This window comes from Pygoscelis adeliae, unplaced genomic scaffold, assembly GCF_000699105.1.
Source record: "Pygoscelis adeliae isolate BGI_AS28 unplaced genomic scaffold, ASM69910v1 Scaffold277, whole genome shotgun sequence".
NCBI lineage: Eukaryota > Metazoa > Chordata > Aves > Sphenisciformes > Spheniscidae > Pygoscelis > Pygoscelis adeliae.
The window spans coordinates 1,350,396-1,365,646 of NW_008825218.1; the positions used below are offsets into that span (position 1 = coordinate 1,350,396).

A 15,251-nucleotide genomic window follows, 5' to 3' on the forward strand; every position below is an offset into this window, starting at 1 on the left:
CGGTGGCCCGCCTCCGCGGGGGAGGGCGGGTGCGCGTTTGCCTGGGCAGGCCGGTCTCGGGTCGAAGGCGATGCGGTTGATGCTGTCGCCCGGGCTCCTGAAGCCGCCCTGCACTACCAGACTGCTTGGGAAAACGTTTGCTATCCCTTCAGGAATTGCCGCCGGTTATCCCACCCGGCCATCAGAACGTCGTGGCGGGTGTTCGCCGAGCTGGTTAAGATCCCGAGAAATAACGTCCAGGCAGTCACGTAGCATTAAACTAACAGTCCTGGGGACCTGTTCTCTGGTGATGTCTGTGGTAACGCTTACCTGTGACGTTGATACTGCATGTTCAACGTGTTAAATAAAACAAACGAGTTTCGTAAACTTTTAACATGCTTTAAGTATCGTTTCCAGTATCGTGCATGTTGGCTACCAGCCTTTTTTTTTTTTTCCCTAACCGTTAACTTTCACTAGTAAATGCATAATATGTCTCATATTATAACAGTTGATTTTCAGGTTTACTTTGAAAACGCATACAGGATACAGGGGTTTGTTCGTAATTAAGTACAGGGGGCTTTAATCCTGTAAGTATGTTTTAGCAATGCTAACATTTGTAATCTCTCCGGGTAAAAAAAGTTTTCAGTTAACTCTTATCTGTGCAGGGTGCATTAACTAAAATTATCTTGCAGGAAATGCTTGCGTTTACTGCGGGTCACCTTAACCGTTTTAAGATATTAGAAATGTTTGGGGGGAGGGTTTTCTTCTCTGTTTTAAGGATTGATGCACAAGCTCTAAAAAAGTTACCGTGGTGATTAGAGGCGTGCAATTTACCTGTTTGTAGCGACACTATAAACATTAGGATATTCAGGCATACGTGACGGCAAATAACAAAATCTTGATGTTAAGTCATGCGTGATGTACATGCATCGTCCGTGCTTCAGAACGGATCGTGGCTTTTTTCTGCAACAGGAAGCAGTACGGAAGATAGTCTGATGAGAGATGCATTCCAGTTCGAAGTACTGCAAGCACAGCACGAAGAAATTAAACAGAAGGTTAGCAATATCTTCCCCTCCCCTCTAAGTATCACATTTTTTGGTAGGGCTAACTGAAAGGTGGGATAAGGTCGGTTCCAAGTATTTCATTCTAATCAAGCTGATTAGTAATCTTTGAAATCCATGGATCTATTAAAAGCGTCATACTAGAAACAGCTCTAGTAATATTAAGAGTGAGAGTAATATTTTATTTCTTGGTCATTTCAGATTAGCAAATGCTAATTTGTCAGTTTTACTAGTTTCCTATCAAATCGATTCTCCTCTGTCCTGTCAGCTAGTCAGCAAGGGTTGTTCTGTGCAACTTAAAGATTTGAGAAAGTAAAGTGACTTTTAGGTTGTGTTACGTTACTTTACCTTCTGATGATCCCTTATGGAACGATACTGCGGGGAAAAAGTAGATGTGGGAAAGTAAGAAAGGTACAAATGCCCGTACTGAGTCCTTTTTTTTTTTTTTTTGGCAGACAACTTAGGAAGAATATAAGATCTGAGCAAGTTTTTGATGGTATTTTACCAGAATAGTCTTTTAGCCTCTGGTAAAATTTCACGTAGGTACTTCCTGATCCAGAAATATTATACCTGTATTTAATAGTCTATAGTGTATTTTTTTAAACGCTTGTGTATTTGGGTTTGGATACCTTTTAGCGTGAAAGAGGTCCGCAGCTTAACAACACATTGTGTCAGGAAATTTCTTCTTTGATTTTATTTTGGACTTTGCACCTAGTGATTTTCAGTGGATGGGTCTTGGCTGTTATGAGAAGCAGTAAACAAGGAATAACTTGTGCATAGCACTCACACCTCGATAGACCTTTGTTTCCTCACAGCTGTTCTTTCTCCCAGATGGGATTGTCCTACTCCATTTACCTTTCTCTCGTCACCCTTACCTCTGTTCTCTGAATCTCTCCCAGCTCTATTATATCCCTCTTTATTGGGGAAGCTCCTACCTCTACACCCATGTTCAACATGGGGGTAAACCATAATTTTACATAGTGGTATAGAGGTGTCTTTCTGCTTTTTTTCTCCATGTTTTTCCGAGTAACTCATTTATTATCTCTCCAAAGTTTGTCTCTGAGTGGTGATGGCTGTTCAGAAAGTATTAGAGACTATATGTGTCGTGAAGATACTGTCTGGGGGTGGTAGCTTGTCTTAGGACAGCGTGCTTGTTGGCTGCCATGCTAGATGAAATACTATAATTAAATTATCATTGTTATCATCCAAACAATGAATAAATTATTGATGTGCGTGACTAGAATACTTTTCAAAAAAAGAACGTAATCACAGAGAAGGGGAAAGAGAAGAATGGTCTCTGACAGATACCGGCACGGTATATGAAGACGTGCCTTTGCTGTCATTTTACAATTCTGTTAGAGAAAACAGTAGCTGAGCCTGATTTAATCAGGAAAAGATGAGAAGCAACATTGCAGAATTTCTGAGCTGGCTTACAGGAACATTTTTCTCCCTAGAAAATACAAATATACCTCATTTTCAACCACATAATGATATAAATACATACTTTGGTTATATATGTCCTTTAATGGAATTCATCTGTTTGCAGCTGAAAGAAATGCAGGATGAAATTCTTACTAAAAATGGAGAAATTAAAATTTTGCGTGACTCAATGCAGCAGATGGAGTATGCTATGGAGGAACAGAAAAGATCATACGTGCTATTGGAACAGCAAAAATCTCAGACCTTAAGTGAAAAAGAGAAAGAGTTCTCCAAAAAGGTTTGTAAACGTGTCAATTACCTGCACATCACATGCAGAAGCCAATTTTATGACTTAATGATGTCACAGACCATCTAGTCAAAGGAAGAACATTTGTGTGAAATTTCCAAACGATGTTTGCTTTTATTTTCTTACCTAGAAGAAAGCATTTGTAAGAACTTGCTGAGGGTTTTCTTCTGCCAAAATAAGAGAGTAAAATTCAAGTGGTAGAGGTTTTCATTTACTTGTTGCTTTTTTTTTACGCAATCCCAAGAACATAAAAATTTGAATGTATTTTAAAATGGAAAAAAGCGACAGAATATGCTTTATGACTCTGATCAGATTGCTGTTGCTGTTGCAGTCATCTTTCTGAAAGCCCTGAAGAGGACAGTGTCTGCTTTTGTCCTGTTTGCTGTTATTGGCCTCACTGTAGTCATGCTCTGCATGGCACTTGGTCTGTCTTAACAAGTCATATGCTTCTTGCCTGAAATTTTGACACTTGGTTCTAAGATAGTATTAATTGGACTAGCATACATAAAAATGGAGATCTTATGCAGAGTTCACAGTAAGTAGATGGTAATCTTGAAATCTTATAGTAATCCTAGTTGCTCTGCAGTTATAACACCTCTAAATTATTCGGTAACAGTAGAACTGTCTTTTTAATTTCTCTTTCAGTTACTGTCATTACAGTCAGAGTTGCAGTTCAAAGATGCAGAAATGAATGAATTAAGAACGCGACTTCAGAACTGTGAAAGAAATAAACATGTTACTCAAACGGTTTTAACGCCAAGGTAGGAGTTTCAGAAAATGAATTTGTTTTCCTTTTTACAACATGTGTGCTTAAACTATTAAAGAGGTTTTCTTTCTTCATGTGACTCTTAGCTCCGTTGTCTTTAAAAAATACAGCCAAAGGCGGCAGTTGACCTCTATGGAATTTGCTCAAAAAGAGCCTTCCTTGTATCTGTGACAGAAATGCAGAGTTTATAGTGAAGTACCTTTAAAACATCAGTGTAAATAGATCCTTGTTTATTGTTTAATAACATAATTACAAAATAAACACTGATTCATCTAAGTGTTTGATTTTTATTTTAGTCCTAAAAAGAATTTTGCAATACAAGTGAAATCAGAAGGATGTTCTCCACAGCCTGGAAAAAGATCTTTTCCTACAAAGGAATCCTTTGGTGCTGAAATGTCCACTAGACCATCGTGTTCTTCAGGAAATTTGATTGCCCCGACTACTTCGATCAAAGAAGGTAAACCCATATACAACTTGCAGCATTTTTAGCTGCATATGAACCTTCTGCCTTAGATAAGGATTTTTGTACTGTGTGACTGAACAGTTTCAGTAAGTTCACTGTAGAGAAAAACAAGTATTTGTTTTATTTTGGTTTTGCTTAGATTTCTTTCCATTTTATACCAATTGGTGTTAAATAGCTGTTAAATAGTTGAAATCTGCATCAAGATCATTTTAATTCATACCTTGGTAATGCCTATATACCAGATGCCAAGATGTCAACGATGAAGCGGCTATTGGCCGTAATGAAAAACTTACATTTATTATGTGATGAACTAAAATATCCAAATTGTTAATCTGCCTTTCTCATTGAATAAAGAAGAACAGGAAATAATTTGCCTATTTCTTGAATCAGTCCGCTAGTCAGCTAATGCATTTCTTGTATCCTTGTGGTTTTGGCTTTAAAGCTGACCTTTTTGGGGATTTTGTTTTAAAGGGTACATATTTAGCCATATTGAAAGAAGCAACTGAAACAGTATACTCATTTCCTCTTTTATGTGTAGGGCAGTAATTCTCACAAAATTGTATCTTGAATCTCACTGAGTAAAGCTTAGGAAATTAATATATGCATGTATTTGAAGATTGCTGTAATATGAAACAAAAATGGTGGTTTTTTTATAGCAGCTGACTGCCATGTTTCCAATAGGAAATAATAAATGGAAGAAATTTGGGTATCATCAACTAATTCTTACAGTAAGAGTCATGAAAAATCTGAGATATTGCTGTCAGTTCCAGTATTCAATCTGAAACTGTATGGGCAGTATGAACTCCATCAAAAAGAAAAATACAGTAGCCTTAAAGCATTAGTATTGCTATTTTTTCAGCCTCCTGACTGTTTGTTATGGTAATAACACTCAATATGCCTCTTTGTTTGAAAAACACACTTGATTATTTGTCTTCTGAACCCTGCAAGGCTTTTGGCTTCAGTTTGGCTAGTAATTGTGACATATATAGATGATTGAAAGATTATGAAATGCTCTTTTTTTTTTTTAGAATTATATGTTGATTTTTAACTAACGTAGTCATGTAAATCTCTGCTAGTAGTGCGAATTCAACTTAAGGTATTGGTTTTTTTCTAAAAGTTGAGAGTAAGAGCACTGAACAATCTGTAGAACATCTGACAGTAAAGGTGAAATTTTATTCACTTTTCTAGTTTATTTTGGGGAGCAATTCTACTTGCATCAGAGCTCTTAACTACTGTTTGATGTATCTGAGTTACACAAGACATGCTTTTTACTGGTCTACTCTGTTTACGTACTATATAACAGCTATGGCTAACTGAATGTGTGTACAGGATAGGTACAGATATATAAGCAACATAGCTCTGATGTTAGACTCATAATTACTGTTTGTTTTAGACAGTAAGATAACCCACCCTGAAGTTTTACCTGTGAAGCATGAAGCAATGGGAAAAAATGGTTCCTACAACTCTGTACCTAAACGAAACGCACAAGGTAACTTAATTCTGTTAATACAGAAATAGCGAGCGTTTCTGAGGAACGGCTCAGATGCCTTTACTAAGCAGCGTCATGCTGAGGAGCCTGCTACGTACAATGCCACTGCACAGAATAGGGGTGTTCTGCTAGTTTTTGCTTTGAATGTTGTGATTTTGCAGTAAAACATTTCAGATTATATTATTATCTTGTATCCTAACAACATTCTTATGTTGTTATTCTATTTAAGTTTGCCTGGGTTTTGCTTTATGGAAGGATACGGATGAAGAGGCATCTTATTACAAGGCTGGCTTTTTCAGTATTAATATATTATGCTTTTTATTGTAAACCGATATAAAACCAGGAAAAATGTGCTGCCTTTTTTTTTTTTTTTAATGAAGGTAAAAACAATAAAGCAACACTTACAACAGTCAACACCAGGAAGTCTTCAGGGTACTATTTTATTTCCAATTCAGAATAGAATTGCATCATATAATTTTAATGTCTGGACTGGAACAAGTCATCAGGGTGGTTGGGATATACGATCATTTGGCTAGAGCTATTTCGCTAATATGGGATTGTAATTAAAATATCTCTAAATATAATCTGGTTAATATTTAAATCGTATCTTAATTTTTCTGAAAATCATTCTCTTGTAGAGAAAGAAGATTTGTAATGAACAAATTATTTTGAGGTTGAGAGCACTATATATAAGGCTAATCTTTTGAAATATTAATTTTTTGTTGTGGCTGATGTTGCAGTTGATGGTAAAGCTACTCCAAAGACAATTATGTATCCTTTCAGGTTCTATCTTACTAAATGCACTGATGAAGCAGCCCATTGTCCCTGGGTCATTACTAGGACTCTGCCATCTTCTTAGCAGCAACTCTGAGCCTCTACCTGGAGCTGTATTGCAGCCTAACGGTTTGGATACGTAAGTTTTATTTTTTTGTTAAACTGTATCTGACTGTTCTTAGTATAGTGGCATTCTCTGTACTAAGAAATGCTTATCCATGTAGGATAGCTCATTCCTTGTGTTAAATGCTGTTTTTCTTAGGTCATTTAATGCAAAATTTGGAACGTCATTCTGCATCTTTAACTATTAATCTTTGATTATCATAGATACTAAACAGTGGAACAACACAAAGAGATAAACTGGGTTAATCATATATTAGGGGAAGGCACGGAAACATGTTTTGTAAAACCTGGGAGTGACTGTTAGCAGCTGCTGATGTTAACCACTTAAGGACATAAAACTTCTGCTGCAATGAGGGAAGCATATAAACATGATCATGAGTTAAGTGGGAAGAAAATGTTGGAAATGTGATTAAAAGAACAGTAAGCTTTATATCTTCAAAGTCTAAACTATGTTCAATTTGCAAAGTACAATTTATGTGCAATTTTCAAAGATATATTTATAGTGACCGGTAAATAATTTTAAATATGAATATTGGATATAAATTATAATTGTTTTTCACTTTAAAGAATTAGACTGTAGCTCCTGAAATACCTTTGCCTTTCTGATATGTTATTTTATTAGTAATTCTTGTGTTTTGTGGGTTCATAGCAAGGCTCATGTCTCATTGCCCTTGCCATTTATGCAAGTAGAGGTGGCGCGTTTGGCCTTTGTAGCTGCAGTTTGACTCGTTAATAGCTGAACTCTTCCCCCCCCCCATCTCTGGCCAAGAAAATAATTCTTTATTGTTGTTGTAGTCCTTTAAAGGCCCCTACATATTACAGATCAGTAATGTACAGATACTCATTCTTCCCAGAAGCTACCAAATAACATCAGGGGAAGATAAGAATATATGACAGGTTATCAAAAGCATGAAACCAGGAAGCCAATGTTTGAAATGTAGTTTCAGATAATGGCTTATAGTGAGCTGCTGAAGTTACTCAGCTGTAAGCTCTGACTACTTTCACAAGACCTAGGAATGCTTTGAAATTGCTCTTCCATGCAGGTATCAAGGAGTAGGATTTTTTCCCCCCAATTTATGTTTTTACTACTCTAGCCTTTCTATTATTTGATTCAGAATATGGTTAACTCAGATTTCAACTATGTTCTCTGCCTTTTCTTCTGAAGTATTTCCCTTCTTTTAATTTTATTTGGATAGGAAGTCCACACAACTACCCAGCAGCAGGACAGCTCAAGAAGAAATTGCTCCTCTTGTATCCCTGCGAGAAGCTCAAAAACTTGCAATAACAGGATTGAACTTGATTGCTATGGACGAAGGATTACCTGAAGGAAGCCCAACAGAAAGCCGGAGAGAGTTCTTGCACCTCACACGCTGCAAGATCCGAGGCGCCGTGCATCTCTTGCCCTTGGTAGAACACCATATTGGTGCATACTGTCAAGCGGTACAACTGGCGGACAAGTCACTAAATGGTTCTTGTGGAAACCATTCAGCTGCTTCTTCCAGAACCAACACAAATATGGTGTCAAGTAAGGAGGACTTCAGGTTGTCTCTTGAAGAAACTACAGTTCTATCACTGGGTATTCTTTATTATTTGGTGTTTTATAGCTGGGATGTTGTCCACACGTTGCTATCTACTGAAGTGGAAAAAAGTTCTGCTGCTGGAGATGAACAGGTTTCCAAGATGGACAAAAATGTGTTGTGTGATAATCAGCGTGATAATAAAGAAGACACGAGGACGCAAGGAGGGCTGCCTGTAGCTCCACAGGATGCTCCCAATAACGATCGAGCTCAACATTCTTTGTTTAAAAAGCTGCTTCAGGTTTTAGCTTTTTCTGCTGCAAGAGGCTCCCAGACTGATAGTATACTGAACCAAAGCCTAAAAGTTTTGGTGAAATTAGCTGAAAATTCAACAATGGACTTGCTAATAAAGTAAGTCAGTAATAGCTTTAAAATTATTTCGAACTATGTTGTTTAGCAGTTTTCATTCTCTGTTGAAACTAGTTTGTGCAGATAACAGTAGAAGTTTTGACATGTATGAGAGAATATCACATTTCTCAGAGAAGCAGTTGAGGATCTTTCTACTGCCTTTGCTGCTAATGAATGTGATAATCACCCCTGATCAGTAACAAGATTTGCTTATGATGTTTACATGAGGCAGATGCTGTTGCCTCATTGCATAGCTGTCACTTGAAAGTGAGAAAACTTCTTAAGGCCACGTGCAGCTGATCAGAATATCTATAACATTCATTTGGGGATTTTTGCGATTGCTGGGAGATGCATAAGGAACGAAAGCACAGGGTCTCATTCTGGTAGGTAAAATACCACTCTCAAAAGTGAGACATTTCATTTGCTAATGGCCTAATATACACAACCATAGAATGAATTGCAGACTGACTGCCCAATGTAACAGAGTATGTTTTTCAGTATGCTTTGTATTTATGACACGTAAGCTGAGATCAGGTATGTTCTGAATGGCTAAAAAGGCACAAATTACGCTGCTGTGTACAAGAAAGTGCATTTTCAACTTGTCAGTGCATTTCCCATTTCTAACTGAGTTTTCTTTTGAAGTTTTCAGCACTTACTAAATAGCCAGATACTGCTCCGTTGTCTGTGTCCGGAGACCCCTTTGCCTGCTGTCCTTTTGACTGTGAGACTGTTGTCTATTCTTGCTCAACACCACATGTTGGTTGCTCAACTTTGTTCTCATTCAGGTAAAAGACTGCATAACACAGAGAACTGTTATCAGTTGAATGTTAGTTAGCATGAGTAAGTAATGCAAACAGGCCTTGCTCCAAGGTGTTAAAACCCCAAAAGGCAAAAGGCCTGTTATGTTACCTGAAAACTTGTTTCCTAGTGCAGTGTTTCAGTTCTTGTTTGAAGAGTATTTTGTCTTGTGGTGTCTCTCTACATACAGAGCTTTTGATACCCATGTGGATTTTTAAAACTACTTTCCAGATTAATGTTTATTATATTAAATGTTGATGAGGAAAAAAGGGCTTTTGAGGAGTTTTGAAGTTTAATTTATCTGTGCCCATGACACTGTTGAGTTTAGGGATTCCTGTACTCTGCATGACAAATAGTCTTTGTCCTGTTCCTTATGAGTGAAGTAGGACAGAATTGCCACAAATGCATAGATAAAGTTTAGGGATACTAGTTTCTTCAGCACTGCTTAAGATGTCTGAAGTAAAGCAAGAAGTTGAGCCTGTATCATGAGTCCCAGGATAGCACTCTATGTATTTTCTGAAATGTTTTCTTGTGTGACAAAATTAATTTTTGTCATAAACAATTGACTAGTTGGGAAAAGAACAGTTATCTCTATTTCAGACACCTGCCTTCTTCTTGCACTGTATATGTATATTACATCAAGACCAGATAAATCAGCATCTGAAATGCTTTGGCTTCAGCTGGAACAAGAGGTAACCACAGCTGTTTGTTCGTATGCTTTTTCCTGCTATTTCCAGCTGGGGGAGTGGGAGGAGCAGGGCAATGCACAAATTGTCCAAAAACAAGTTCTTTCTCCAGCTGAAATAGAACACTGAAAGTATTGGCTTGCAGTAAGGGATTACATTGATTTTTAAGAGTAGCTGCTTGAAACTGAATCAGTAACTATTTTTAAAGAGAACATCAGTCGTAACAGTCATAGTTAAGTCACCGAAAAAGCAAGAAAGATCCTAGGATGGCTGTAAATTTTCAACACTGAGTTCTATTTTGCTTTTGGATCGATAGAGGAGTAAAAGGAAGCAAGATCTATGATTCATTTTTATTGTATTAATTACTTCTGAACTGTATCTTATGAGTTATTACATATAAAAGGCAGTCTGTACCGACTTAGGATTATATTCATTGTATTCAGTGGAAATGCTAGCTTGCTGTGTAATAATCATGAGTATATATAGGAAGAATAGCTTTTGAACTCCATTTGTATTGTTTGTACTGACAGTGGTGACTTGTTTGAGGTTCTATTTGCTCCACTTCTGCTCTCATTTGAAAGAATTTTGAACCATTTTCATTATCCCCCTACCTACATTGTTATATGAAGTGTAAACATATTATTTGTATGCAGTGAATTAAGGCCCACTGCACCTCGTTAGCCTTTCTCATCAGAAAGTTGAATAGGTTTCTGTGCAAGGCAAATTCTATGTCTGTAAAGTTTTACAGGGAAAAAAACTTCAACAATTTTTTGGGGTAAAAAAGATCAACTGTTAAGAAAAAAACAAGAATGTTTGAAACTAGTAATGAAATATCATTTCTACCTCCCTTTATTTGCAGCTTAATTGTTTGATAATTCTGCAGAACCCTAGTACTCATTATAATGCAATCTGCGTGTTTTTGTAATAGACAGTTAGACTCCTGACAAGGTGTATGCGGTGTTCCAGTTCAGCGGTTTTATTACCTGGTACAGACTGCCAATGTAATCTTGAGGTACGTCACTACAGTGGCTGAGTTTAATCTACTGAGAACTTAAAGGTACTCAATGCTGAAATAGCTTTTTGCCCTTTTTTTAGCTACAATGAAACAGAAGCGTACTGTACTTTAAAGGATGCCACCTTCTAAGAACCTTGCTTTTGCTTGCTAGAAAATATTCTGAAATTGGAAGTTTGAAGAGATTAATAGTAAAGTTCATAACAAAACAAGTTTTCCGCTCCTATAATTTTACTTTGTGTATTGAGGCACTTTTTTTTCCTCTTGCAGGCGGTTAAGGCACTAATTATAATGTTACATAGACAGTGGATGAAGATTAGAAGATCTGAGAACAGCTTGTGTGCATATAAGGAACAAATTATTCAGTTTTTAAGGGATGCTGTTTTACTCTTACACAGCCTATCTCAGAAAGATAAACTGTTTCATGAACACTGTTTGGAAGTTCTCCATCAATATGACCAAGCCATGCCGGGCATAAGAGCCATTCTCAAAAAGACTCAAAAATTGAATGCCTGTGAAGGTAAAACAAGTCAAATGATAACGTTGGGTTTTTTCCATGCTGTAGAAATAGAAATTCCACTTCTGTCTCTTTCCTCATTTAACAAGTACCATGTACCAAATACCATGGATGTTTGCTGCTCAGACCTCTGAAGGCAGTCCATAGTCTAGTGCTTCTCCATCTTCATTATACTGAATCACTACTCTACTGTTCTTTAATAGTTTTAGATTGTTCTTCTCTCCATAGAAATACGCCCCTACTATCCAATCAAACAAAATCCTATACCCCAGCTCTCTTCAGTAGAACAATCATCTGCACTATGCGTTATTTAAAACAAACAAACAAAAAATCATTATTCCAAGTCTCCAACCAGCATTCCACCTTCTCTCTGCAATTGTTTCTTTCCCCCCCTGCATCCTTAACATCTCTGTCCCTCCCCCCCCCCCCCCACCCCCCCCACCGCCGCGACGCCAAGCCTCCGCTCATCCGGCCCCGCAGGACCTCAGCGCTGCGCTCGCCTCTTCCCCATCACCCGCTGTTCGCCCCGGCCCCATGTCCATCTGGACTTGCCCCTTGCCTTGCACACTTCTGGTGTCCGTTTCCTAGAGAGAGCTAATCGTGTGAAATTCTCTCTCCTCCTTGTACCTTGATGCCATTTCTTCGTTCACTCGTGGCATTATTTACATGCATGTTGTAGAGCTGATGTGAAGATTGTGCTCTTATGTCAGTATGTGGTTTGCTACAAGATACCAGACAAGGCATCTGATCTTATTCAGAACTGGAGTGATAAATCCTTTGTTGTTTGTGTACATATTGCATCAGTAAGGCAGGTCATACAAGCATGCCACTATTAGTTACAGTGACTTTTCTGGAGATGCTAAACAGTGTGCCATGTATTTGTTCTATTCTGATTGCTTAGAGCGTCCTGAGGTTTTTCTAGAACTTTGCCTAACACTGTCTAGTTATGCTTGGGAATGGACCAAAACAGCATAACAGCTTGTGATTTTGGGGATGGTGGTGCACGTGTGTGCTTGCAAACCTGCAGTTAGCATTCAGGTTCTTCCTTTAAAACACAAAATACTATGCTTTTGTCCTAGTGGCTTTTTAAAATTAGTTAACAAAAATGATGTTTTAAACTTAATAAGTAGTCAGAACTAGTTGTAAAATAACAGTGCCCTTTACTGTTTTTCCACTAATAGCTAAATTTAATTCACTGTCCAAGATAGTTCTCTCCTTTAATACCTAAAAAGGCATTAAAGAAAAGAGGGGGAGAAATTTGTATGACAAAAAGCACATTTAAAGACCTGTTTGCATTGAACCTTTAAAAAGGAGATTTGCTGTAGCCTTCTACAGTCAGAATGTTTTAAAATGCAAACAGATACCAGCTATAATTATACTATATCAAGTAGAAAAATGACTCTCCGAAACATGATTTTGTTGTTGTTGCAGAGCTGATTTTGGATGAATTGTATCCTCCTGAGCCAGAAGCAGAAGACCAAGGAACGGACTCCAGCTAGCTAACATCTAGCAAGGATCTCTGTCCTTCCTCATCTAAATCATAATAATCATTGCCAGTGTAAATCTGAAATTTAAATAATCTATTTTATTAAGTGATAATCTAAAGGTTGCACTCAAATGCAGCACAACTAAGACATTTCTTTGTTGTGATTATTTTATTTAAGCACCATCTAAATGTAGCTGAAGGCAAAGAAATTCTGATGTAAGAATTATACTGCAATGTACTGTTTTGCTGTGCAAAACCACTCAATGGCTTATGACTCATTCTGTTTATGAATTTCATCCTTTATGAAATCGCTGTGAATGGAATGGAAATTTCATTATTGTGTTCTCCTTTTTACTGTGACTACAGCTGAATTTATGATGCTGAATGCGCTGAGATGTTTGGGATCACTGAGTTCATATGAAAGTCTTTTGAACATACTTGTTTCTCTTGCAGCTGTAACACTTTCTTGCTTGACTTCCAAATTTTTCATGTTGATATTAGTAAACAGTACTGCAATTTTAAAAACCTTTCTAGAAATAACTTCTAGTTGGCAGTTCAGTTCTGAGCAAGAAATTCAAAGCCCTGTGATGATAACCTGAGTTCACTCATTTTTCTCAGTTTCATGAATCTGCTGCAAGTGTAACTATTGAGATGCCAAAACAAAAAAATACTATAACTTATTTTTTTTTAAAGTTACCTTGATGGTAATGTTGAGGAGAGCATTCTATCTTACTAGGCAAGAGAAGGATGTTTAAATGTGTGCAGAGTGACTGGTGGTTTTTTTGGTTGTAGTATCTGGATAAGCACTGCAGTGAAGATGAATGAGCATCTCATTCCTAGGATACAGCACTGATGATTGGAGGAAGAACTGTTGCTATACCCTTTCAAGTGTGTATGATTATCAGCTGTAGGTATCAGCTGAACCTTAGACCCTAAAAAGGAAAGCATGAGTACTACTAAAAGGAGCCTACAGATTTGTATTTTTAAGTAATTTGGAAAGCTTTTTTCATTTTTTGACAGATACTTTATTCAGAACATGTCTGGCTCCAGGGACCAGGAGGAGGAGAGAGAGTGCTACAGTGGGAAGGAAGCACTTGGAAAATTGGGAAACATCCAGTTCTCTGGTCATAACCCAAAAAGGCTGTGTCCTGCCCTGGTGTGCCTGGGCAGAGCCCCACTCCAGTGTGCTGAACAAGCTCTTGACTTGGCTTTCACTTTTGAAGAGAACTTTCCCAGAAACTGCTATGCAGGAATAACCAGTGTAATAATACAGCATCTCCCTAGGGCCAAAGCTCCTAGATACAAAGCTTCACCCCTTCCTCCCACAACACAGCCTAGGGATAAGCCTCCTCCTCTTTGAGCAACAGTTGGCAGAGCTCCACCAGGCATAGCCTGTTCGTTTCTGTAAAAAACAAGCTGCCAGCTGCTCCTCTCAGTAACAGGCTTCAAGTCCCTTGTAGCATCTGGAGAACTGCCATTTTCCTGGTTAAATGCAGCAAGGAAGGATGCACAGGCACATACAGCAAAGCCTGAGTCCATGTATGCTTGCATGGTAACTACCGTAGAACTGCCACCAGGACACTGGACAAGACACGCTACAGAAGTTTCAACATGACAAACCATTTGACTTGTCCACTTTAAAACAACAAAACAGAACCACAACAAGCCAACACAGCACTTCCTGGCCTTTAGGATTACAGAGAAGAGCTTGAGAATGTCAGTTAAAAGCCCCTTCCTTACTCAAAACCAAAACAAACATTAAGATAATTCTTTAAAAATAGCCCTATGAGCAGTGGTAAAGCACTATCTGGCAGTTAGCCTGCTGTGAGTAGCAAACTTACAGCTGTCCTAACAAAGATATGATAGCCACAATATCCCAAAATACAATGACCTGCCATCACTTTTCAACTGCTCTATACTGATCTCACCACCTAATTTCTCTAAACATAATTTGAGTTTATAGAGATAAGATGCATTTAAACCCCTTCTTTGGGTGAATGGACCACATGAACTGTTAAGAGGAGCTTGGACAAAAACCAGTTAAGGAATCCCAAAATGTTGAAGCAGTCCAGTTATAAAAACTTGTTAAAAAAATTCCTGGCCTCATCTAAAGGGCGTGTGTATGGCAACTTGGTAAAAGGGAGAAGTGTATTACTGCTAAACTTTATATAAACAGAAGTGTTATCTGTGGAAAAAAATGCTAGGAGAATAACCCTAACTGCTCTGGCACTGCATCGCCTCCCATCCACCCACTCTTAACAGACAACACCCTAATGTGTACATCTACACTGTTTTCTTCCCACTTTAAAGTGGTATAACCCAAGCTATATACAAACAAGCCCCAAACCCTATACCTTCACTGGTAGAAATGACAGTAACGTCATGGTATTATGAAATTAAACCATAGATTTTAAAAATGAAGGCATTTTCTGTAACTGAAAAGTGA

The 15,251-nt window shown here is 37.8% G+C and overlaps 1 protein-coding gene across 1 annotated transcript; it reads left to right on the top strand.

Moving 5' to 3' along the window:
• The first annotated feature begins 955 nt into the window (after window positions 1–955).
• On the top strand, window positions 956–13,239 carry ATRIP (ATR interacting protein). The gene is made up of 12 exons (XM_009329271.1): window positions 956–1,034; window positions 2,587–2,757; window positions 3,412–3,527; window positions 3,829–3,989; window positions 5,389–5,484; window positions 6,268–6,397; window positions 7,578–8,309; window positions 8,949–9,091; window positions 9,705–9,796; window positions 10,719–10,802; window positions 11,073–11,322; window positions 12,751–13,239. The coding sequence occupies exons 1-12, from the start codon at window positions 975–977 to the stop codon at window positions 12,816–12,818; spliced, it is 2,103 nt and encodes a 700-aa protein (XP_009327546.1). The 5' UTR covers window positions 956–974; the 3' UTR covers window positions 12,819–13,239.
• The last annotated feature ends 2,012 nt before the right edge of the window (window positions 13,240–15,251 follow it).

Bases quoted from the DNA above. Each gene is read 5' to 3' on its own strand.
- ATRIP (XM_009329271.1), top strand. From the start codon at position 975: ATGAGAGATGCATTCCAGTTCGAAGTACTGCAAGCACAGCACGAAGAA. The intron at 5,485-6,267 runs GTAACTTAATTC...GTATCCTTTCAG, and splicing joins ACCTAAACGAAACGCACAAG to GTTCTATCTTACTAAATGCA. The intron at 11,323-12,750 runs GTAAAACAAGTC...TTGTTGTTGCAG, and splicing joins AAAATTGAATGCCTGTGAAG to AGCTGATTTTGGATGAATTG.